The 25,521-nt window shown below is 41.5% G+C and overlaps 2 protein-coding genes across 9 annotated transcripts in view; one reads left to right on the top strand and one right to left on the bottom strand.

The window, feature by feature from the left end:
• The window catches only part of XPNPEP3 (X-prolyl aminopeptidase 3), a 51,989-nt gene that overhangs the window by 1,688 nt on the left and 24,780 nt on the right, over positions 1-25,521 (top strand). For 4 of the 8 annotated variants that reach the window (XM_021091468.1, XM_021091465.1, XM_021091467.1 and 1 more), the window contains exons 2-3: positions 11,761-11,877; positions 23,435-23,842. In XM_021091468.1, the coding sequence (XP_020947127.1) occupies positions 11,761-11,877; positions 23,435-23,842 (525 nt within the window). Of the gene's footprint in view, positions 1-11,760; positions 11,878-13,434; positions 13,583-23,434; positions 23,843-25,521 lie in introns of those variants that run through there. The other 4 variants (XM_021091471.1, XM_021091469.1, XM_021091470.1 and 1 more) reach the window with 3 other exon arrangements.
• Positions 5,070-6,565, bottom strand: DNAJB7 (DnaJ heat shock protein family (Hsp40) member B7; the record flags this gene model as incomplete). The annotated part of the gene is given in 5 exon segments (XM_021093090.1): positions 5,070-5,387; positions 5,389-5,963; positions 6,266-6,367; positions 6,370-6,507; positions 6,509-6,565. Coding segments are annotated over 5 exon segments (924 nt in total), but the record flags the coding sequence as incomplete, so codon positions are not given.

Here is a 25,521-nt window from a genome sequence, read left to right as displayed (position 1 = left end):
ATAAATAGAACTTTGAATGTCTGTGGTGCTCTTGCTTGTCCTTGTTAGAAAGGCCCTTCTGTGTATTGAGCACCGTAGGGAACTTTCTCTTCTGGGAAATTCAGTGCATTCTCAAAGTGAAAATGTTTTGACTAGCTAATTTGAGTGTGATTTCATTTGTTGTAATCTATAGATATTAACACCATCTAGTCATTTGAGAAAGGGCAAAATGTGGAATGATGCATCAGTTATATATATATATACTTTTTTTTTTTTGTCTTTTTGCTATTTCTTTGGGCTGCTCCCGCGGCATATGGAGGTTCCCAGGCTAGGGGTCGAATCAGAGCTGTAGCTGCTGACCTACACCAGAGCCACAGCAATGTGGGATCCGAGCCGCGTCTGCAACCTACACCACAGCTCACGGCAACGCTGGATCGTTAACCCACTGAGCAAGGGCAGGGACCGAACCCGCAACCTCATGGTTCCTAGTTAGATTCGTTAACCACTGCGCCACGACGGGAACTCCAGTAATTTATATTTAAAAAGACTAGGTCATTTAAGATAAATGTAAGTGTGAGTAAGGAAGGGGAATATTGAAAATATTAAAGATTAAGTAGAAAATGAGTTTAAAAGCCTGTTTGCAGTTTGTTCATGTAACAAACATTGAGAGAGTTCGTGGTGGTGCAGCAGTAGCAACCGGACTCGTGTTTAATCCCTGGCCTTGCTCAGTAGGTTAAGGATTCTGCATTGCTGTGAACTGCTGGTGTAGGTCGCAGACACGGCTCAGATCTGGTGTGGCTGCAGTTGTGGTGTAGGCCAGCAGCTACAGCTCCAGTTCGACCCCTGGACCAGAAACTTCCATGTGCCACAGGTGCAGCCCTAAAAAGCCAAAAAAAAAAAAAAAAAAAAAGAAAACCAAAAAAACCCAGCCTTTAATTGAGCATCACACATGAGCACTGAGCACAAAAAGTTTCTATCATCATAGGAGATAGACGAAAAAGCAAGTAATTATAATATTCTTATGGGGAGAAGGAAAAGGTGTTATTTTCTGGAGGCAGAGAAATATGGTCGTGACTTTAAAAGATTAGGAGATATTTGATGTGAGACTTGAAAGAAAGCTTTCACCAAGCCAACTGGAATAATGGAGCCATCCTGGCGGACATAACATCTAAAGTCACAGAACTCTGTAATAGAAAGACTGGTACAAAGCTTTTAAATCATTAACAAGCACGAAGAAGCTTTTTTGAAGTATGTCTTTTTTTTCTTTTTAATTTTTTGGGGTTTTTTTGGTCTAAAAAGGGCTGCACCCCTGGCATACGGAGGTTTCTAGGCTAGGGGTCGAATCAGAGCTGTAGCTGCCAGCCTACGCCACAGCCACAGCAATGCCAGATCCAAGCCACGTCTGCGACCTACATCACAGCTCACAGCAACGTCAAATCCATAACCCACTGAGCAAGGCCAGGGATTGAACCTCTATATGCCGCAGGCGCGGCCCTAAAAAGACAAAAAAAATAAAAATAAAAGTGGATCGGAGGGCACGTCATTGTGTTCTTAAATTTTCAGACACTGATTTTTGCTTTTGTTGTTGAAAAATTGCGTTTTTTCTTAGTCTTGTTAGTCCCACGTCTGTGAGAACCAATAAAGCCTGCTAAATAGCACATTTTATATAAGTAGCATCTAAAATACTCTAAGCTGGAGTTCCCGTTGTGGCGCAGTGGTTAACGAATCCGACTAGGAACCATGAGGTTGCGGGTTCGATCCCTGCCCTTGCTCAGTGGGTTAAGGATCTGGTGTTGCTGTGAGCTGTGGTGTAGGTTGCAGACACGGCTCGGATCCCGCATTGCTGTGGCTCTGGCGTAGGCTGGTGGCTACAGCTCCGATTCGACCCCTAGCCTGGTAACCTCCATATGCCGTGAGAGCGGCCCAAGAAAATGGCAAAAAGACCAAAAAAAAATAAAATACTCTAAGCTTTCATGATTTTATATTCTGCAAATAAGCACTAAGTGCTAATTGTCCCCAGTTTCTCCTATAGAATAAACGACCTTTTCTTCCCACCCACCCACCAACTAAAAATCAGACAAAACAATAAAGCTCACACTTTACTATAGCAGTCATTTAAAAATAGTAGCTCTTAGAATTTTTTCTGGTTTCCAAATTTGTTGCATTGCTGTGTACCACTGACCTGTGATTGGGTTTTCATGCTGCTAGTTATTTGCTCCCACATTAAAATTTACAGTAATTACACTTCTAAGATAGAAATATGATCAAAAGATCTTTTGCTAAAAAGGGGAAGAATTCAGAGATAGAAGTATGCAGGATGCAGGAAATTCTTTTTTGTTGCTTAATAAATTCACTTGTCTCAAATGTAATACATCCAAAATTTAACACCTGTGGTCCTATCTCAGATTAATGGCACTTCCATTCTTTCAGCTGCTAAGGCCCGATAACCCTGACTCCTGTCATACCCAGCATCCAGTCTGTCAGCAAATTCCGTCCGGCCCTGCCTTTGGACGATATCCAGGATTTGATCCCTCTACCACCACCCTGGCCAAGCTACTGCAGTCTCTTGCCTGGATTATGGCAGTAGCCTGATTGCCCTGCATCTCCCTCTGCTTACTTAGAGTCTGTTTTTAATGACTGCAGCCAGAGTAGGCCTGTTTTAAATATGTCGCATTGTGCCACTCTTCTGTTCAAAGCCTCCATGGCTTGCTCTCCCACGTATTATAACGTCGTCCCTACTGTGATCTAGCAGACCCTGCATGATCTGATCTCTGTGTTCCTCAAACACACCTCACACAGCCTGACTTGAAGGACATTTCACTTGCTAGTCCTGCTGCTTGGAATTCGATTTGACCAGATAGCCACATGGCTGATTCCTCCATTTCCTTTAGGTCCTTACTCACATATAACCACCACTCTTCACTGTCTACCTTAGCTAAAATTTCAGCTCTCACACTCCAAAACTTTATCCCCTTCCCCTACTTACTTTTTTTCCTCAGCACCTATGACTAACGTCATTTTGCATAGTATCTGTTTGTTGTCTCTCCAATTTAAGCTTTGATGGCTAAGGTTTTTGCTCTTTGTTCATTATGATATCCCAGGTACCTAAGACACTACCGCCCAAACAGTAGGTACTCAGAAAATGCTGTTGAATGAAAGGAAGAAAAAAAATAATAGGCTGAAAAGCAATATATTTTGAAAATGAAATAATTATAGGAAGCTAAGAAGTAATTGTGTTGAAATTAAACTAATTTCATTTAAAAGAAACCAGTGTATGCAAACATTGAATCATACTACTTGATCAATATCTGATGAATTTGTAACTTACCTGTTTTTTTCCATCATAACCCTAAATTATGATGGCTGAAGATGGTATGCGGATGTGTTTGTATATTCTGTGTACAAAGTTGAAAAGAAAACAAAGTTTCCTATCTGGTGTAATTCACTGATGACCCACCATACATGATACTCTGAGAAATCCAGGGTAATTCTGTCTTTAAAAAAAAAAAAAAATTGTAAAATATATGTAACATCAAATTTATCACATTAAATTTTTTTTTTTTTTTTCTTTTTTGGCCTCTCCTGCAGCATGCAGAAGTTCCCATGCCAGGGATCAAATCCATGCCACAGCAGTGACGATGTGGAGTCCTTAACCGCTAGGCCACCAGGGAAGTCCTCAGGTTAATCATTTTCAAATAGTTGTGAAAAAGATCTCCAGAAATTTTTCATCTTGCAAATTGAAAACTGTAGCCATTAACAAGTCTTTCTCCCCCTTGCTCCAGCCTCTAGTAACCACAGCTCCACCTTCTGTTTCTATTAATCTGACTTTAGATATCTTATGTAAGTAGAATCATAAATTATTTGTCTTTCTATGACTGGCTTATTTCACTTTGCATAATGTTGTAATGTGCTACAGATCCCCCCCCCTTTTTTTTTTGTCTTTTTGTTGTTGTTGTTGCTATTTCTTGGGCCGCTCCCACGGCATATGGAGGTTCCCAGGCTAGGGGTTGAATCGGAGCTGTAGCCACCGGCCTACGCCAGAGCCACAGCAACTCGGGATCCGAGCCGCGTCTGCAACCTACACCACAGCTCACGGCAACGCCGGATCGTTAACCCACTGAGCGAGGGCAGGGACCGAACCCGCAACCTCATGGTTCCTAGTCGGATTCGTTAACCACTGCGCCACGACAGGAACTCCGCCCCCCCCCCTTTTTTTGGTCCTTTTAAAAGGGCCACACCCACAGCATATGGAAGTTACCAGGCGAGGGGTCGAATTGGAGCTGTAGCTGCCAGCCTACACCACAGCCACAGCAATGCAGGATCCAAGCCACGTCTTCTACCTATGCCACAGCTCACGGCAATGCCAGATCCTTAACCCACTGAGCAAAGCTAGGGATCAAACCTGCATCCCCATGGATACCTGTCGAGTTCATTATCACTAAGAAATGGGAAGCCCCGATTTCTTCCCTTTTTAAGGCTGAATGATATTCCACTATATGCATATGCCTATATTTATAAATGTTTTATTTATCCATTCATCTGTCAGTTGACATTTGCATTGGCTCCACCTCTTGGCAAATATCGTAAGTGCTGCCATGAACGTGGGTGTGCAAATATAAGTCTAGGTATAATTTTTAACTTAGAATGTCTTTAAGTTATGTGCAAAGTGCTCTGCTATCTTGGGAAAAGAGTTATTTCATGAATAATTATGTAGCCTGAACCTGTGTATCTTAATACCTTTTTAGCTGCTAATGCTGTGTGTATTTCAGATGTTTGTACTGTAGTTTTAGTTAGATCAAGGGAATGAAATAGATCATAAATTGTACTAAGGAAAAACTTTATGACGTATAAACGTTTATCTTAAAAACAAAAAGTAGGAGTTTCCATCCCGCAGCAGAAACAAATCCAACTAGGAACGATGAGGTTGTGGGTTTGATCCCTGACCTCACTCAGTGGGTCAGAGATCTGGTGTTGCTGTGAGCTGTGGTGTAGGTCAAAGACACACTCAGATCCTGCGTTGCTGTGGCTGTGGTGTAGACCAGCAGCTGTAGCTCCCATTAGACCCCTAGCCTGGCAACCTCCATATGCTGTGAGTGTGGCCCTAAAAAGCAAAAAAAAAAAAAAAAAAAAAAAGGTAAAGTAAGCTTTGTTTTCTAAATTCATAACACCACTGTTATGACAGCCTCATCTTTTCCTATCATACCTAATCCAAACAGCCACTCATCGGATGTCTACGATCCTACTAAACATGTTAAAAACAATGTTCGTGTAGTGTTAACTATTGCCTGCAGAACATTAACCAAACACAAAGAGTTGTTCAAATGTTACATGACCGTAATATGTCTGAAGAGTCAGTTTAACGATTCCTTTTGGTTGACTTCTTCTTCTGTACTTCTTTATGCTCCTTTGTTTTTCCTTTTGCCACCTTCTTTGAGTCCTGCTGAGAAAATAGAGGGATTCCAGTTGCTGGTGACCCAAGGTATACCTTGCTCATCGTTGTCCATAAAAGTGTATTGAGATACATGTTTGGGGCTGTAGGGCTTTGGTGAGTAACTGTTGAACGACTGTCTTCTCCAGCTGCCTTCTTCTGCAAAGCCCTCTTCATCTGCCACACCGTTTAAAAGAAAGGACTTCAATTCACCATCTTCCCTTTCTTGATCATTCTCAGTATTTCTCTTTGTGTTGGTCTTTCTGCCATTAACAGTTTTACCTGCAGTTGTAACAGATACGTACTTGCTCATCCCACTGTTAGCAAATGCCAGGGATGAGAAGGAGCTAAAGCCCTCACGGCCCAGTGAACCATGTGGTGTATATCCTGTATCATATGAAGAAAATCTCTCAAAAACTGGACACTCCCTGGGTGTAGAGGAAAGGGATCTTGCACCTCTGTTTCTGCTTCCATAGGAGCTTCTTGGATGGTTTAAAAGGTCTTCAAGTGAGTCTTCAAAGAAATGAAATGAAAATGGGTCCCTTTCACCAAAAAAAATTTTTTTTTTTTTTGTCTTTTTTTGTCTTTTGTCTTTTTGCTGCTGCTGTTGTTGTTGCTATTTCTTGGGCCGCTCCCTCGGCATATGGAGGTTCCCAGGGGTTGAATCGGAGCTGTAGCCACCGGCCTACGCCAGAGCCACAGCAACGCGGGATCCGAGCCGCGTCTGCAACCTACACCACAGCTCACGGCAACGCCGGATCATTAACCCACTGAGCAAGGGCAGGGACCGAACCCACAACCTCATGGTTCCTAGTCGGATTCGTTAACCACTGCGCCACGACGGGAACTCCCAAAAATTTCTTTAAAGACATCATCTGGCTTACGGAGTATGAAGCCATACTCAGAGGACTCATCAAAATGTCTTTCGCCTCCAGCCTTTAATCCTTCTTTGCCATGTTTTTTTCATAAATGTCCCGTTTTTCATCATTTGATAATACCTCATATGTCTCTGCTACTTCTTTGAATTTTCTCTCGGCTTCTTTATTTTCTGGATTTTTATCAGGGTGCCGTTTTAGTGCCACTTTTCGATAAGCCTTTTTTAATGTCCTCAGGTGAAGCTTGTCTCTGCACTCCTAGAACTTCATAGTAATCCACTCTGTTGTAACAAGTGGTTGGAAAGGGTGCCCTGGTATTGAGAACTGTGGTTTCCTCTCAGCTCACACTCTGCTGGTAGTGGTGGTAGAGGCAGTGACTGCAAATAGGCACATTTTGACATTGAAGACAGTGTGTTACTCTGGGCCACTGCTAGGAGACATTAGGATACTGATTATGTGGCAAGCTGAGCTGTAGGCTTTTGTCAGAGCTGCATTATGGTGTCACTCGGGTTGGGGTGTGGACCTGACCTTCCAGATGGAGCTAGTCCAGAGTCATGCTGGACCGTCTTGAGTCTTCAGGACTGTTTCCCCTGTATTTTCCTGGACGTCTCAGACAAAGCCTCATAAGCCATTGGGACCTGTTGACGGCCACAGCATACCCCTTGCATAATATGACCTCAAGGTTATTGAGCCTTAATAATTTCTCAGTTCTTCCATGTTTTGTTTTAGAAGAGTGAAGAATTTGTGGACTATGTATGAGAGAAAATATTCAAGCAGTTGACATTTTTATTTCAGCCTTGGTAGGTCATTGTTTTAGTTTCCTGAGGCGACCGAAGGAAATTACCACGAACACCGTGGCCTAAAACAACAGAAGTGTGGAGTTCCCATCATGGCTAAGCAATAACAAACCTGACTAGTATCCATGACAAAGGTTTGATCCCTGGCCTTGCTCGGTGGGTTAAAGATCCAGCATTGCTGTGAGCTGTGGTATAGGTCACAGATGCAGCTTGGATCCCACCTGGCCATGGTTGTGGTGTAGGCCAGAGCAGCTACAGCTCCAATTCATTCAACCCCTAGCCTGGGAACTTCATGTGCCACAGGTGTGGCCCTAAAAAGACCAAAACTAAACCAAAATAAAACCCCCCAAAACAGAAGTGTATTGACTCACAATTCTGGAGGCCAGAAGTCCAAATTCATGTGTCAGCAGAACTACACTGCTTCCAAAGTCTCTAGGAGAGAATCTGTTGTTGACGCCTCCCTGCTCCTGGTGGCTATAGGTTTTCCGTGGCTCATGGCCACACCACTCCTAATTCTGCCCCCGTGGTGACATTGCCGCCACCTCTCCTGCCTCAGATGTCCCTCTGCGTTTCTCTTATAAGGACCCATCATTGGGTTTAGGACTGAGCCAGGCAGTGCAGGATGATCTCTTCATCTCAAGTAACTTAATTACCTGCAAAACCCGTTTTTCCAAAGAAATGTCATAGGTTTCGGAGATTAGGATGTGGACGTATCTTTTGGGGCCACCATTCAAGACATTGCAGTAGTAAACTCTTTAGTGCACTGGGACAAACTTTTTTTTAATAGACTAGGGCAGCAAAAATTATAGTCATAGAAAGAATTTAGTGAATTTTTTTTTGCAATTTTTTTTTTTTTTTGTCTTTTTTGTCTTTTGTTGTTGTTGTTGTTGCTATTTCTTGGGCCGCTCCCGCGGCATATGGAGGTTCCCAGGCTAGGGGTTGAATCGGAGCTGTAGCCACCGGCCTACGCCAGAGCCACAGCAACGCGGGATCCGAGCCGCGTCTGCAACCTACACCACAGCTCACGGCAACGCCGGATTGTTAACCCACTGAGCAAGGGCAGGGACCGAACCCGCAACCTCATGGTTCCTAGTCGGATTCGTTAACCACTGCGCCACGACGGGAACTCCGGATTTAGTGAATTTTAGTGAAATTTGTGTATATGTTATATATACATGTATGTGTATATGCTAGGTTTCTGTGTAAAATATATTTCTTACCATGCGTCTTATTTTTTAAATTTTGAAAGCCACTAATATAACAGCTTTATTTCACAGGTGAAATAAGTGCAGAGGAATTATGTAGCAAGATCACATAGTAGAACTAAACTAGAACTAGCATTTTTTTTTCTACTATACCATGCTGCCTGTAACTCTTTGTCTTAGATTGCCTTCCAGAGTGCATACTTATTTCCTTTATTTTTCTCTGTGATCAATTCATTTTTTTCTTTAACTTTGTATTATGGAAAATTTCAAGCTTATACACAAGTGGTATAATGAACTCTGAAGTACCCATCACCCAGCCTCAGCAATGATCAATTCATGACCAGTCTTGTTTCATTCATATCCCTATTTATCTTCTCCCCAGTCCACCCCACCCCCCTGTTATTGTGAGACATATCCAAGATCATACCACTTCATCTGTAAATATTTCAATTTATATCTCTAAAACGTGAGTTTCCTCCTTTTTTTTTTTTTTTTTTTTTTTGTCTTTTTGCTATTTCTTGGGCCACTCCTATGGCATATGGAGGTTCCCAGGCTAGGGGTCGAATCGGAGCTGTAGCCACCAGCCTACACCAGAGCCACAGCAACATGGGATCCGAGCCGTGTCTGCGACCTACACCACAGCTCACGGCAACGCCGGATCCTTAACCCACTGAGCAAGGGCAGGGATCGAACCCGCAACCTCATGGTTCCTAGTCGGATTCATCAACCACTGCGCCACGACGGGAACTCCAGTTTCTTCCTTTTTAACATAACCACAACACCGTGACCACACCTTAAAAAGATAAATATTGCTTCTATGATACCATTAAATATGCAGTCACTATCCAAATTTTCAGTGATCTCATCAATGAAATAAACAGTGTATTTGTTTTACAATTTGATGCGTGAATCAGGATCCTTATAAAGTCCACATACTACAGTTTGGTTGATAATGTTTTCTAAGGTTTTCTTAACCTATAGATTCCTCTTTCCATCTCGTACCACCCCTACCTGCCTTGGAATTTATGTGGAAGAAACAGTTGTTTGTCCTGTGGTATCTCCCAAAGTCTGGACTTTGTTGATTGCATCCCTGTGGTGTCACTTAGCAAGTTCTTCTGTGTTTCTGTGAATTGCTTGCCTCATTTGTTATACTTTCAGGTGTATAGACTGGGCATATTCCCTAGTATGTATTTTGTACATTTTCTAAAGATAAATTCTAGGAAATACTTGTTTAATATTCTGTCCTTTTTCTCAACTTCCACTGTTCTTAATTATTTTCATACTGCCTGGAAACCTGTACCATTTTATCTTTTTAATCAATTCAAGAAGCTATCATTTTTCTCAATAATCCTCTGTAACTTTAAATCAGAGTTAATATTTAAGACTTCTTAACTCTCAGAGTTCCCTGTGGCGCAGCTGGTTAAGGATATAGCATTGTCACTGGAACAGCTTGGGTTCCTTGGCCTGCACTTAACATGTGCCCCAGACGTGGCCAAAACAAAAAAGACTTCTTAAGGCTCCAAATATGTTCACTGTCACTCATATTTTATAATCCTTACAAAAACCTTTAACTTGATTCAGATTTAAGCATGTTCTGCTGTTGTAGTGATTGTAAGTTCACAGTGAGATTTTGTGGTACTAATTGTGTTGTTGGGATTCAACAGAAAGGACTACTGAGTGGCAGGAGGAGGGATAAGAGCAAAGATTTTGGAAGTTAAAAGGAACTGGATTTGAATCTCAACTTCCCTGGTACTATGTAACATTGCATAAATTACTTCTCTGAGTCAGATTCCTTATTTGTTGTTTTTTTCTGTTTTTTTCATTTTAAAGTGATAATAGGAGTTCCCATCATGGCGCAGTGGTTAACAAATCCAACTAGGAACCATGAGGTTGCGTGTTCGATCCTTGGCTTTGCTCAGTGGGTTAAGGATCCGGCGTTGCCCTGAGCTGTGGTGTAGGTTGCAGACGTGGCTCGGATCCCGCATTGCTGTGGTTGTGGCGTAGGCCGGCGGCTACAGCTCTGATTAGACCTCTAGCCTGGGAACCTCCATATGCCACAGGAAGCGGCCCTAGAAATGGCAAAAAGACCCAAAAAAAAGAAAAAAATTAATTACTTGCTTTGAGGGGCCAAAAAAAAAAAAATCGAATTCCTTAGTGTGGCATACAAAGCCTCCAGTGGTCCTTACCTTGCCGGTCATTTCCTCTCCCTCTAGCAGCAACATCGACCTGGAACTCTTGATGTCCCCCTTCCCTCCATACACACCAGCATGCGCACAGAAATGCAGTGCCTTCTGTGCCTTCCCCTTTCATAATCTCACGATACCTTCCCCTCCCCTTGTCACAATCACTTGACTAATTCCTACTCAGAATAGGCATGACCTACCTCTGCAGCCCCAAACACCTTTTGTGTGCTTCTCTGCTTCCCAGAGCTCTGTGTGCCTGTCTTTGTCATTGCACCTGCCCCATAGCATTGTACTTGTCCTTGTGCTCTCCAAGACCTCATCTGTGAATTCACTGCTGCATTAACCATGCAGTTTTATAATGCTCTGTCTTGCCTCCACTAGACTATAGTCTTTGAAGACCAGGGCAAATAGTCTTTTTTTTTTTTTTTTTTTTTTTTTTTTTTTGTCTTTTTGTCTTTTTGCCTTTTCTAGGGCCACCTCCCACAGCATATGGAGCTTCCCAGGCTAGGGGGTCTAATCAGAGCTGTAGCCGCCGGCCTACGCCAGAGCCACAGCAACGCGGAATCTGAACTGTGTCTATGACCTACACCACAGCTCAGGGCAACGCCAGATCCTTAACCCACTGAGCAAGGCCAGGGATCGAACCCACAACCTCATGGTTCCTAGTTGGATTCGTTAACCACTGCGCCATGATGGGAACTCCAGGGCAAATAGTCTTATCTTATTCTTGTGTCTTTCCCATCATGGGTTCCAATCACAGGCTTACTAAATGTTATTGAATGAATGCTAATGATAGTGTTCTTGTGGGCTAACTACGATTAAGTGTTTTTCATACATTATTTCATTCATAGATGAAATGATACAGTATGTACATTTCCTCAACCTTCTCATAGTCGCAATAAAAATGTTAATTCTCTTTTTATGAATTTTAGGACAGAGCCTAACTACCTCAGTGAAATACTTCCCAACCCCTCCCTTGCTTTTGTTTGTTGCCTTCCTTCTGTTCCCATAGGTTCTTATTCATACCTTAATCATATTGTATGTAAACATACCTCTCATATCTCTATTATTTTGTAGCAGACTAAAGTCACTAAAGATGAAGGTGATCCTATTTCTGTATTCCTAGGCTCCAATACAGGCTCTGGCTGACACAGGAAGAGCCATACAAATATTGAGGGAGATTCTATTTTGAATTTTCCTAAAGCATCCTACTGTTGGAGATAAATAAATATACATGTGCTGTGAGGATTTTATAGACAGATCGTTCCGTTTCATCCTCTGTTTCTCCTTCAGGATGCATGTCCTGTTCACAGCGAAGGTACTCCCTGCAGCCGATCCCAGAGAGGAGGATTCCAAACCGATACTTAGGCCAGCCCAGCCCCTTTACACACCCACACCTCCTCAGACCAGGTAAGGCCTTTTAGCTGTAATGCCATCTCTCTCTTGAGGTGCTTCATCTAGAACTGTGCTAGCCAATAGAATTTTTGCAGCAGTGGAAGTGTTCTAGATCTGTGCTGTCAAATATAGTAGCCACTGTACACAAGTGGCTACTATACACTTAAAATGTTGCTAGTGCAACTGAGGAACTAATTTTTTTAAATTTTATTGTAATTAAATTTAAATGACTATTTGTGGCTAACAGTACTGTATAACAGTACATCTAGAGCAATAAATAGAATTACCCTGGAGTTCCTATTGTGGCTCAGCAGGTTAAGAACCAGACGAGTATCCATGAGGATGTGGGTTCAATCCCTGACCTTGGATCCGGCATTGCTGTGGCTGTGGTGTAGGCCAGCAGCTGCAGCTCTGATTGGACCCCTAGCCTGGGAGCTTCTGTATGCCGCAGCTGTGCCCCTAAAAAGCAAAATAAAAAAGAATTAGCCTTACAATTCAGAAATATCCGGAGTTCCTGCTGTGGTGCAGTGGGTTAAGAATCTACCTGCCGCAGCTAAGGTCCTTGAAGATGCAAGGATTCAATCCCTGGGTTAAGGATCTGGCATATGGCTCAGATTCATTCCCTGGCCCAGGAACTTCCATATGTCATGGATGTGGCTGTAAAATTAAAAAAAAAAAAAAAAGTATCAGTGAAAAGTATGTATTTCATAAGTATATATTTCAAAAAATTTTAAAGACAAGTTCTGTCACTTTCTAAAACACTCTTTCTAGAACTGTGTTCTAACTGTTGATTCCTTGTGAACTACCATGTTAAAGACATTTTAGGAAGTATTTTTCTTGAAAGTTAAATGCTCATTTCAAAATATTAATACGGCGTTCCCACCGTGGCACAGTGGGTTAACGATCTGGCTTGTCTCTGTGGAGGTGCGGGTTCAATCCGGGCCCAGCAGAGTGAGTTACGGATCCAGTATTGCTGAAGCTGTGGTGTAGGTCGAAGTTCTGGCTCAGATTTCATCCTTGGCCTGGAAACGTCTATTTCTATATAGATTACACAAGGTTTCCGGATGTGATTTTCACAGCTTTGAGTGGGAATAGCAATAATAAAGATTTCGTAAAAAGTTGATAAAAGTTTACCCTATGAATTTTTTTTTTCTACTGTTAAGATTCCAGTGTTGCTGCTAGAAGATATGAGCACACTGTTGTTCAAATTCATACTTTAGTGTTTTGGTTTTTTGTTTTAGAACCTTAACCCACTGAGCAAGGCCAGGGATCAAACTTGCAACCTCATGGTTCCTAGTCGGATTTGTTTCCACTGTGCCATGATGGGAACTCCTGGTTTTCTTATTTTTTTTAAAGAGACAGTTAAGGGATGAACTCTGGTGGATGAATTTCATCCCAAAGAGGTAGGGAGAGTAAAACCAAATGCTTTATAGGAAAAGGAGTCAGGTTTTCCAGGGAGATTAATTGTTGCCTCTGCCATGGAAGTTTAAATCTGTACTTGCTCTATAAGCATATGTATTAATCATCAAATTGCCTTTAGAAATATGTTGCTGTTTCACTGTCTCCACTCAGTGAATGATACCAGTGTGTCTCTCAGTGAGGGCTTCCTTTTGCTGATTCTTCATCAGACTGGAATTCCTGCTGAGAAGTTGGCTGAGACTAAGGAAATGCAGCTCACCACTGAAACACACAAGAAATCAGAGTTTTTCAAAGCTGTAAGGTAAGCTTACTAGCGATACAGTTGGTATTCATTTAAGTATTTTGCTACCCAATCATCTACCTGTAGCTTCAATTTGACATTAAGTTTTACCAGCTTTGAAAATTATTGATTTCTCGTGGTGAGATATTTTTATATGGTGAGCTGCATTTTCCAGGCTTGGAAACTAGTAATCATATTGTCAAGATGATGGCTCTGTATCTAGACTATTATTTGTTTTATGTGCATGTTAATTATGTAAAAGCAAATGTAAAGAAATATACGCACATGCATGTTCAGACCTGTATATATGTTCATATTAACTATGAGAGGAAAAGATTGCCTGTCCTAATTTTTATTCACCTGGACAATTTGGTTTTGGCCATTGGCATAAGTGAGAAAGGAGTAGAAGTAGATGGAATTTTAAAAGAGAATTATCAGTGTTAAAGAAATCTTCAGATATACAGTATCCAAAGTATTCATCACTTATCTTACCAAATGCCTTGGGAGTGGCCAAAAAAAAAAGGAATGTGGAAAAAGAGTTTCAAAATCAGGTATGCATCTTTCAGTGATAACTTAGTTGTGGTTCTGCCTTAAGCAAGGGTTGTATTTTTTTATTTTTAAGTTTTTTTGAACATGGCTGACTTTAATATCTAGAAGATCAAGATTTATTTTGGTGGGGTGAGATTTTTATACTGTTTAAAACATTTAAATATATGTCCATGGAAGTTCCCTGATGGTGAAGTGGGTTGAAGATCTGGTGTTGTCGTTGCTGTTTGCTTGGGTTTGATTCCTGGCGGGAAACTTCAGCATGCCATGGGTACAGGCATGGTAGAGTATAGAGTAGAGTAGCGTAGAAGAGAAGAGAATAATCCAAGAAATGAAGTGGTTCGAATCTGCCTAGGCCATTAGGTGAGCTATTTCTGTTTCTTTCTTTTTCTTTTTTTTCTCGCCATGTCCATGGCATGTGGCAGTTCCCCAGGCCAGGGATCAAACTGGCGCCGTAGCTGTAACCAGAGCCACAGCAGTGACAATGCCAGGTCCTTAACCTGCTGAGCCACAGGGGAACTCTCAGCATTTTCAAAATGCACGTACATACCAGGGTGTCACAGACTTGGAGAATCAGAATCTCAAGGGAAGGGCTTAGACCATGAGTCTGGAAGCGCTCACTCAGTGTTCCTGATGCACACCACTGACCCGATGGGCACTCACTCAGCTTGGGTGCTTGACTGTGGCGCACGTTCCATCCCTCACCTGGGAACTTCCACGTGCTGTGGGTGTGGCCAAAAAAAAAGAAGAAAGAAAGAAATTCTCTGAGGTAGAGATTAGCAAGAATTCATTCTGGAAAAGAATTGGAAATTTTCTCAAGAATTGAGTATTAGGAGTTCCCATCGTGGCTCAGCGGTTAACGAATCCAACTACGAACCATGAAGTTGCGGGTTCGATCCCTGGCCTTGCTCAGTGCATTAAGGATCCGGCGTTGTAGGTTGCAGACTCGTCTTGGATCCCGCCTTGCTGTGGCTGCTGTGGCCCTGGTGTAGGCTGGCGGCTACAGGTCCAATTAGACCCCTAGCCTGGGAAGCTCCATATGCTGCAGGAGTGGCCCTAGAAATGGCAAACACACACACACACACACACACACACACAAAAAGAATCGAATATTAAAAAGCTCCTGAATCACTTGAAACTCACCCTTGTCTTAGTGTGAGAAAGCTAGAGACATGTGGGGTTTTTACATAATTACTTTGAGGAGTTCTCATTGTGGCTCAGTGGGTTAAGAACCTGATTAATATCCCTGAGCATGCAGGTTCGATCCCTGGCCTCAATCAGTGGGTTAACCACCTGGCATTATCTCAAGCTGCAAGGTGGTTCTCAGATGTGGCTCAGATCTGGTGTTGCCGTGGCTGTGTTGCAGCCTGGCAGCTGCAGTTCCAATTTGACCCCTAGCCCAAGAACTTTCATACGCCACAGGTACGACCCTAAAATAAATTGCTTTGATAGAGATACTTCTGGTTGCCCTGCAAATTTTACTCTTTCAAGATCCTACCTAGTTTTGTATTATGCAGATGACAACCTCTTCAAGTGTAAATTCTTTATTTTGGTAATAATTATAAGTAATTTTTATATAGTGCTTGCTGTTCTAAGTATTTCATTAACTTATTAAATCTTCCTGACAACTTTATGAGGTGGGTGCTGTCATTATTATCTCTATTTTATATTTGAGGAAATGTCAAAATTGAGGCGCAGAGCAGTTTGGTAGCTCTCTCCGAGACACCCAGTAAGTGGTTAAGCCAGGATTCCAACTCCCAGAGGTCCGACACTGAGTCTGCCCTTAACCGGAGAACAGCACCTAACACTCGTGCCTGAGATTACCATCTGGAAATTTATTTAAAGTCTCTTTGTTTTAATATTTTCGGTAAGAAGAAATTCAACTCAGAGAAGTCTTGGTGTAAAAGTTGTGTCAGCGTTAGAGTGGTGTATAGTTGTCCCTTGAAATCCACAGGGCACTGTTTCCAGGACCCTCTCAGATACCTAAATCTGCACATGCTCATGTTCCTTACCTAAGATGGCTTAGTATTTGCATGTAATCCACACATATCCTCCTGTATGCTATAAACCACGTCTAGATTACATATAATCCCTAATACAATGTGGATGTTATGTAAATAGTTGCTCATGCACAGCAAATTCAAGTTTTGCTTTTTGTGACTTTCTGGAGTTTCCCCCCCAATTTTTTTTTTTTTGGGGGGGTGGTCTTTTTAGGGCCCTACCCATGGCATATGGAAGTTCCCAGGCTAGGGGTCCAATTGGAGCTGCAGCTGCTGGCCTACACCATAGCCACAGCAATGCCAGATCCTTAACCCACTGATCAAGGCCAGGGATCGAACCAGCGTCCTCATGCATACTCGTCGGGTTCTTAATCCATTGAGTCACAATGGGAACTCCTCCCCAAATATTTTTGATCTGAGGTTGGTTGAATCCCCAGATGCAGGACCTATGAATTTGAGGCTCAACTGTCCTTTTTTTTTTTTTTTTTTTTTTTTTTTTTTCTTTTTTTGGCCACCACACAGTATATGGAGTTCCTGGGCCAAGGATCAGATCTGAGCCAAAGCTGCAACCTAACTGCAATTGCAGCAACACAGAATCCCTACCCCACTGTGCTGGGCTAGGATCAAACCTTCGTCCCAGCGCTCCAGAGAACACCATTGATCCCACTGGGCCCCAGCAGGAACTCCAAATTGCATGCACCGTAAATATGCAATTTGTTGATTTTTGATAAAGGTGCACCAACATAACCCATCCCACTTTCAAGGTATAGAACATTTCCATCACCCCAGAATGTTCCCTCCTCCCCACTAGGCAGTCGCCACCTCCATCTGTAACCACTGCTCTGGTTTCTGTCTACCTGATTGTTTGGCCTGTTCTTGAGTTTTGTATAAGTGGAATCATACAGTATTGAACCTTTTCTCTCTGGCTTGTTTTGCTCAGTATATGCAAATAAATTCCATTTAGAGTTATTTTTAAATGATTTCTTTGGTCATTTCACTTTTTCATAGTGTCTCTATTTTACTTTATAAGGAAATGTTTATTAGCTTTTTCTTTACCCCCATTTTCCAACTACATAGCAGTAGATCTTTATGCAGCACTTACTTCCTTATATTCAATAAAAACTACCTAATAAGCAGAATCCGAGGACACCACTTCAAAGTCAGACTACGTTAAAATCCTAGCTTAGTTTCAGGAAATAATTAAAATACATACCTGGATTGTAGCAAAGACTTGCATCTTTCCATCCATTGTCAGTCTTTGTAAAACTTTCTTCTCTGGGTTTTCTGCTTGGCTGATTAAAAATGAAGAGCATTTTTCTTATTCTCTTGAGAGACCTAATTCTAAGTGTCCTAGAAGAGCTTTTCTTCTTGGCTGCAGAATCTCGGAATTGAGTGTGAGACTTTGCTATTTACAAAGTCCAGATTGTGACATCTAGGCATTTGATTGGTTAAATAAGCTTGTTAGAGTAGCCCGTCTTTCCTTAATTAATTCCACGTGATAAAATACCGACTTTGCTTCTTAATACTTTATGATTTGACAAAATTACCAGAATGTCTTCAAATACAGTTTTATCTGAAAAAAAATTCAGGCTAGATTAACTATAGTAGTTAGTTCTATGATCAAAGGCCTTAACAACTTCGAGGTTTACCTTTGGGGCTAAAGTTCATTGCTTTACCATGCTTTTTTTTTTTTTCCTCCTTCAAATGATAAGAAGAGGTGTGTTTTTCCTTGGGTAATTTTTCTGTCTTGATCAAGAGTTCTTTGTTTAAAATTTCAGAAGGTTTTTTGGGTTTTTTTTTTTTGTTGTTATTTTTTTAAGGTTCACACCTGTGGCATATGGAAGTTCCCAGGCCAGGGATTGAATTGTAGCTATAGCCGCTGGCCTACACCACAGCCACAGCAATGCAGATCCAAGCCACATCTGTGACCTACACCACAGCTCATGGCAGTTCTGGATCCTTAACTCACTGAGTGAGGCTAGGGATCAGATCTGAGTCCTCATGGATACTATCAGATTCGTTTCCACTGACCCATGACGGGAACTCCTGAAATTTCAGAAGTGTGAAAGCTTTTAGTTAGCGGTCACTCTATAGTGTTTATATTTAGTAATAAGCTTGGGGAAATGTAGCCAGTGTTTTAAATATTTCTCATATAATCATTTGTATGAAATTAGATTCAGCAAAGAGGACTGCTTTGAGGGGTGTAAAAGACGGTTTTGCAATTCTGCTTTGATTTTCAAATAATTTTATCTTTTTTCTGAAGTTACTTCCTAATATACATATATGTATACTCTGTAATGAAAAAAGAGAGAACACATAGATCAAGATCATTAAATACCATGAATTTTGTTCTTATTTCAGAAAATTTTTTTTTTTTTTTTTTTTGTCTTTTGTCTTTTTGTCGTTGTTGTTGTTGCTATCTCTTGGGCCGCTTCCGCGGCATATGGAGGTTCCCAGGCTAGGGGTTGAATCGGAGCTGTAGCCACCGGCCTACGCCAGAGCCACAGCAACGCGGGATCCGAGCCGCGTCTGCAACCTACACCACAGCTCACGGCAACGCCGGATCGTTAACCCACTAAGCAAGGGCAGGGACCGAACCCGCAACCTCATGGTTCCTAGTCGGATTCGTTAACCACTGCGCCACGACGGGAACTCCAGAAAAAAATTTTTTAACATACAGAATGATTTGGTTTTTTTTTTTTTTTTTTTTTTTTTTTTGCTTTTTAGGGCCGCACCTGCGGTATGTGGAGGTTCACAGACTGGAGGTCTAATCAGAGCTACAGCTGCTGACCACAGCCACCGCCGTGCAGGAGCTGAGCGGCGTCCACATCACAGCTCATGGCAACAGCAGGTCCTTAAACCCACTGAGTGAGGCCAGGTATCATACCCGCAACCTCATCTGACTAGGAAATCAGATTCATTTCCACTGCGCCACGACGGGAAGTCCTGATTTTTTAAATTTAGTTTTATTACATGGACTTTAGCTGTGAAGTAATCAAAAGCAAAGCACAGGAAAGGGACAAAGTAAAAAGGCAAAAAGGAAAAGTTGAATAATCCACCAATTATAACCAGCCTCTGCTTTTAGAATTTTTTTTTTTTTTTTTTTTTTGGCTGCGCCCACAACATGCCAGGGATCAAATCCGTGCGGCAGTAGTAACCCACAGGATCCTTAACCACTAGGCTACCAAGGAACTCCCAGCTCCTGCTTTTATAGAAGAGTTTTTACTGCTTGGGTGAATAGGGGGAGTTTTCCATTATTGAATGACAGTAGCAGACTTTTTTTTTTTTTTTTTTTTTTTTGTCTTTTTGCTATTTCTTTGGGCCGCTTCCGTGGCATATGGAGGTTCCCAGGCTAGGGGTCTAATCAGAGCTGTAGCCGCCGGCCTACGCCAGAGCCACAGCAACGCGGGATCCAAGCAGCGTCTGCGACCTACACCACAGCTCACAGCAACGCCGGATCGTTAACCCACTGAGCAAGGGCAGGGACCGAACCCGCAACCTCATGGATCCTAGTCGGATTCGTTAACCACTGCGCCACGACGGGAACTCCGACAGTGGCAGACTTAACATGACTAATTATTGGGGAGATAAATAATTACGCTGTTCTTGAGCTCTGGGGCAAAGTTCTATTCTGCCCTGGAGCCCTAGGGGACTCTTAGCCAGCTCAATCCTGAGAGAAAGAAATGTGACATGAGCTCTTCTAGGACCAACTCTCTTGCTTTTCCTGATTCAGACAGGCCTATGTAGCCCTCTCTTATTTATCTCTTTTACTACCAAGTTCGTCAATAAAAATGTAAATTTTTCTATTGAAGTTTGATAAAAAATTATTAATAGGATACAAACTACAGAATTTTCTGGCGAGATAAACTATGCATAGGTAAAACAACTAGACAGTTCCGTTTCTGTAAAACGCTAGTAATTTTAAAAACCCTAAATGTAGGTATATGTGTATGTAAGGGTGTGAGTATTGAGAAAAATAGGAAAGAACACTTACTAGATTACAAATACAGAGGGAGTTCTGATGTGGAAAGAAGAAGGGAAGGGGAGTGAGGACTCAGTGGAGACAAAGACAGAACGTGTTTAACTATTAAAAGAGTATGGTGTGATTACATTTATACACAACTGTAAGCTGTGTATATGGAAATGAAATATTTGACTTAAAAAAATAATTCAAAGGAACACATCAGCTTGATCCGGGCTAATCAGGAAAAGCCTTTTGATTGAGAAGGGTCTACACATTGTATTGAGCCCCAAATCTTGGGAGTGGAATTGTTAAGAAGGAAGAAGAAATTTTACAAAGGGGATACCTTGTGAAATTCCGTGTGGCTTAGTGGGTTAAGGATCTGGCATTGTCACTGCAATGGCTTGGGTCACTGTTGTGGCGCTGATTCTATCCCTGGCCTGGGAACTTCCCCGTCGGGAGACGGGGAAGATAGTAGGGACACATTGTAAGCGAGGTAATAGGGAAAGAGCAGGTTGAATTTGTGTAAGACAGAAGGAATTCATTTCAGAGTAATGGCGGGAATGATAAGAAAAAAGTTGACCAAGTCACCAAAGATCACCTATTGTGGGATTTTGTTCATATGAAATCTCTACAATATACAAATCCATAGAGATAGAAAATAGATGAGTGGTTGTCAAGGGCAGGGGCGATTCAGAGGAAACAGGGAGTGAGTACCCATTGGCGTTGGATTTCTTCTGGGAGTGATGAAATATTCTAAAATTGATGGGGGTAATCATTGCACAATTCTGTGAACATACTAAAACCATTGAATTGTACACTGTTAGTGGTTAACTTATATCTCAATAAAGTTGTTACCAGAAAAAAAAAAAAGGTTAGCCAGATAAATGGGAGTCCCCTGGTTAAAGCCATTACAGTCTAGGTTTGAGTCTGAATTTGATCTGATGGACATTGAAGAGCCATTGTAGGTTATGAGAGTGCAGAGGACTGCCCATGGTTTTAAGAGTGTATGTATATATATATATATATATATGTACACACACACACACATATATACACACACACATATACACACACACTCATTGAAACAAAATTCAAATAATATAAAATATCACGTTAAGTAGAAAGTTTCAGTTTATCTCACTCGCCAAAGATTACCACTATGAAAATTGTGATTCTTTTCTAAAATCTTAATTTTCCTTTTTTTTTTTTAAACATGAATGGAAATGTCATTTAACTTTTTTTATACAGCTGTATTTCATGGCTGTCTCCCTATACTGGCATGTGCTACCCCAGGGAATAATAATAGTCCCCCACATCATAGAGTCATTGCAAAGTTTAGACAAGTTGGTACATATATACAGTTAGAATAGTGCAGACACATAGTAAGCATTCAGTAAGCATTAGATGTTTTTTTAACTATTACTATTAAGGGTAAGCTTAAGGATACAGCTTTTATGAGTGATTGTTTTAGTAGTTCTTTTGTTTGAGAACCTTAAGTGAAAGCAGGCTTAATTTCCATCTCAGAAGTGAAGTTTTCACCCATTCATCACTGGGCTAGCAGCCAGGCACTCTGCTAGGTACCAGTATTAAGAACTAACACATAAAATTTCATTAAAAAGATTAATATGGAATTTTGAGGTGAGCTTACAGGTATCTGAGACCCTTGAAATTGTCAAAAGTTTGTATGTGCCTGCATGCAGTTTAGTAAACAAAATAAATACATAGCTTTCAAAAGAGGAGTTCCCGTCGTGGTGCAGTGGTTAACAGATCTGACTAGGAACCATGAGGTTGCGGGTTCGATCCCTGGCCTTGCTCAGTGGGTTGAGGATCCGGCATTGCCATGAGCCGTGGTGTAGGTTGCAGATGCAGCTCGGATCCCCTGTTGCTGTGGCTCTGGCGTAGGCCGGTGGCTATGACTTCGATTAGACCCCTAGCCTGGGAATCTCCATATGCTGAGGGAGCGGCCCTAGAAAAGGCCAAAAAAAGAAAAGAAAAATAAATACATAGTTTTCAAAAGATTACCTAGAGTGACTTCAGATCCTTTGGTGGGGGGTCAGCGCAGGGCATGTGGAAGTTCAGGGCTAGAGATTGAATTCGTGCCACAGCAGTGACCCAAGCTACTGCAGTGACAACACTGGATCCTTAACCCACGGTACCACAAGAGAACTCCTCTTCAAATCCTTGCAAACCACATGCTTTACCAAATTTGATTCTCATGACAGACCCAAAAGATAGATAATATTACTAGAGTTTTGAAGGATACAGAGATGACTCTGACCCTCCAAGAGGTTGTGTATACCCAGCTAGCTGTTAATACAAGGTGGAAGGTGAAAAGCCTGTTAGAAAGATAATTCTTTGGAGTTCCCATCATGGCTTAGCGGAAAGGAATCTGACTAGTGTCCATGAGGACGCAGGTTCAATCCCTGGCCTCACCCAGTGGGTTAAGGACCTGGCATTGCCATGAGCTCTGGTGTAGGTCGCAGATGTGGCTTGGATCCTGCGTTGCTGTGGCTGTGGTATAGGCTGGCAGGTGCAGCTCTCATTCGACCCCTAGCCTGGAAACCTCCATATGCTGCCGGTGTGCCCCTAAAAAGACAAAAAAAAAAAGGAAAAGGAAAAGGAAAAGAAAAGATAATTCTTATGCCTTGGAAATTCAGAAGGAGAAATTTATTCTAGCTCTTGAAATTGGGGAGAGCTTTTTGGCCTTAAACTCTATTGTGTTAAAAATTATATCTCTAATTGCAATGTATACATGTAAGGATAACCTGACCCCCTTGCTGTACAGTGGGAAAATTTAAAAAAATAAAATAAAAAAAAATAAACAAATGAGACTTTAAAAAAAAAATTATATCTCATTTGATGGATAGTTATCAAATGCTTACTGTATTCTGGTTGTTATTCTAGGCCCTGGGAATATAACATTGAGCAAACAGACAAAAACCTGTATTTCTTCATGGAGCTTACGTTCTTTTGGGGAAGTCATACACATAAAATGTGATCCTTTTCCTCACCTTATGTATTGAAACTTCAGCGCAACTGGTATTACGTGCCTAACAATGCCTTCCACGTAATAATGTTTAATAAATATGTGAATGAGTAAAAGTATGAACCCAAGAGCTGGAAGAGATCTTAAGAGGTCATGACCCTAGTTTTCAGGCAGGACCACATTTATCATTTCTTCCACATTTTTGCAATGGAATAGAAATTTAAAACCTACGTTATATCCTTCATTCACCATGTACTATGAGGAGATTTGACATAAATGGAAGAAATGAACTTGGGTGTCTCCATCTAGTATTAAGCTGTCTTAAGTTCTTTGGCAGTATAGAAATGCAGAGCATCTCTGTTATCTGTCATTTCTAGGGGAGGTGACGCCAGGACTTTCCCAGGTGGAATATGCACTTCGCAGACACAAACTGATGTCCCTGATCCACAAGGAAGTGCAAGGGCAGAGTGGAACAGACCAGACCGTGGTTCTGCTGTCGAACCCTACATATTATATGAGCAACGATATCCCCTATACTTTCCACCAAGACAACAATTTCCTGTACTTGTGTGGATTCCAAGAACCTGATAGCATCCTGGTCCTTCAGAGCCTCCCTGGCAAGCAGTTACCAGCACACAAAGCCATGCTTTTTGTGCCTCGAAGAGACCCCAGTCGAGAACTGTGGGATGGCCCCCGATCGGGCACGGATGGAGCAGTAGCTCTGACTGGAGTGGACGAAGCTTATACGCTGGAGGAATTTCAACATCTGGTACCGAAACTGAAAGGTAACAAATGGGAGCAGAAGTGAAATCCCAGGCCAGATGGGTACTCAGACCTTCCCTGCCTGTTTAGACAAAGTTCCTCTTTTCCTAAAATGATTATCACAGCATTTCCCTGGGGACCAGGGAAAGAATAGAAGTCTTTTCCACAAGACTTTAAAGATTTCATTCGTTCATTTGCTAATTTTTCATTAGATTATTCAGAGAGACTGTTAACTGGTCTCTTTTGAAATCTCAGAGAGAATTTTAAAGTGGCTGATAGCCATGGGCCTCTCTTTAAGATGACTGACTAGTCTACTGATCTTTGACTACTTCTTTTGCCAACTCTTCTAAAAAAAGAAGTATTCTCAAGAATGATCTGTTCATCACCAGCCTCAGAATCACCTGGTGATGCATAATAGAATTACAAATGTCTGATGACAGAAATGTAAAATCTGCAGCTCCCACTCCATACCTCCTCAATCAAGCAGGATTCTCAGTGGGTTAAAGATCCAGCGTTGACATGAGCTGTGGTGTAGACCGGTGGCTCTAGCTCCAATCAAACCCTTAGCCTGGGACCCTCCATATGCCGCGGGAGCAGCCCTAGAAAAGGCAAAAAAAGACACACACGCAAAAAATTATAGTTAAATTTCTATTGAAAATAAGATTGGAGTTTTACATATAATCTACATTTAAAACCATTTTTACTTTAAAATGATATATTTAGGCGATTACATCACTAATACATATCCCATCAAAATATTTAGGATTTTTTTTCCCCTGTTCTGTTCCAAAGTACATTGTATAAAATATACACTCTTCATGTTTAGATTCTTAGGAATAATACGCATCAGCTTCTGTCAGAAAAAAAAAGCAGGGAACAAGTGGAGACCTGGTGTAAGTGGGAAAGATTTTCGTAATGACCCTTATCTTATATCTCAGGCCAGAACTGACCATTTCTTGGGTCTCTAAAGTGGAAACGAGAACTCTGGTTGTCTCTAATGAAGATACGTGGCAGACAGGAAAGGAAAGATTTTCCTGGATAAGTGTGGATTAGCACATGTTATACAATCTCACCAGTACTCAAATTGTAAGGGATGAAACACAACCATGAGCTGAGTACTTTTTCTGTCCTTTTTTGTTCAATTATGTAGCGATGCCTCTAGCTCAGTTGTGGTGTGGAAAACAATTGTCATAATTCTTCTTTAACAGTTAAGTAAAGCTTGAGTACAACTGTAAATGTAGTAAATTCATTGAGTAATAAAAAAAAAAAAAAATTGTCCCATAGGGAAAAAGCAAGGATTTATTCCAAGAATGTAAAGTTGGTATACTGTAGCAAAATATTTAATAAAATAAATATTGAAAAATAAGCAAAAAAAAAAAAGCTTGAATAAAACTTTAAAGGTCTCATCTATCATCTTTACGAAGAACATTGACGTTTGAGGGGAGAAAAGTTGTATATTCATTCAGTCTCAGAGGATTTGGCTATCTTCAGAGAATGGCCTTTCCAGTGATTTCTGATTGTCCTTCAATGACGTCAGTCCTTTTGTTTTTCTTTTTTTTTTTTTTGTCTTTTTGCCATTTCTTGGGCTGCTCCTGCGGCATATGGAGGTTCCCAGGCTAGGGGTCAAATCGGAGCCATAGCCACGAGCCTACGCCAGAGCCACAGCAACGCGGGATCTGAGCCGTGTCTGCAACCTACGCCA

Source organism: Sus scrofa, chromosome 5 (genome assembly GCF_000003025.6).
Source record: "Sus scrofa isolate TJ Tabasco breed Duroc chromosome 5, Sscrofa11.1, whole genome shotgun sequence".
NCBI classification, from domain to species: Eukaryota; Metazoa; Chordata; class Mammalia; order Artiodactyla; family Suidae; genus Sus; species Sus scrofa.
The sequence above is the reverse complement of the archived record's forward strand: the minus strand, read 5'-3'. Positions and strand labels throughout refer to the sequence as shown.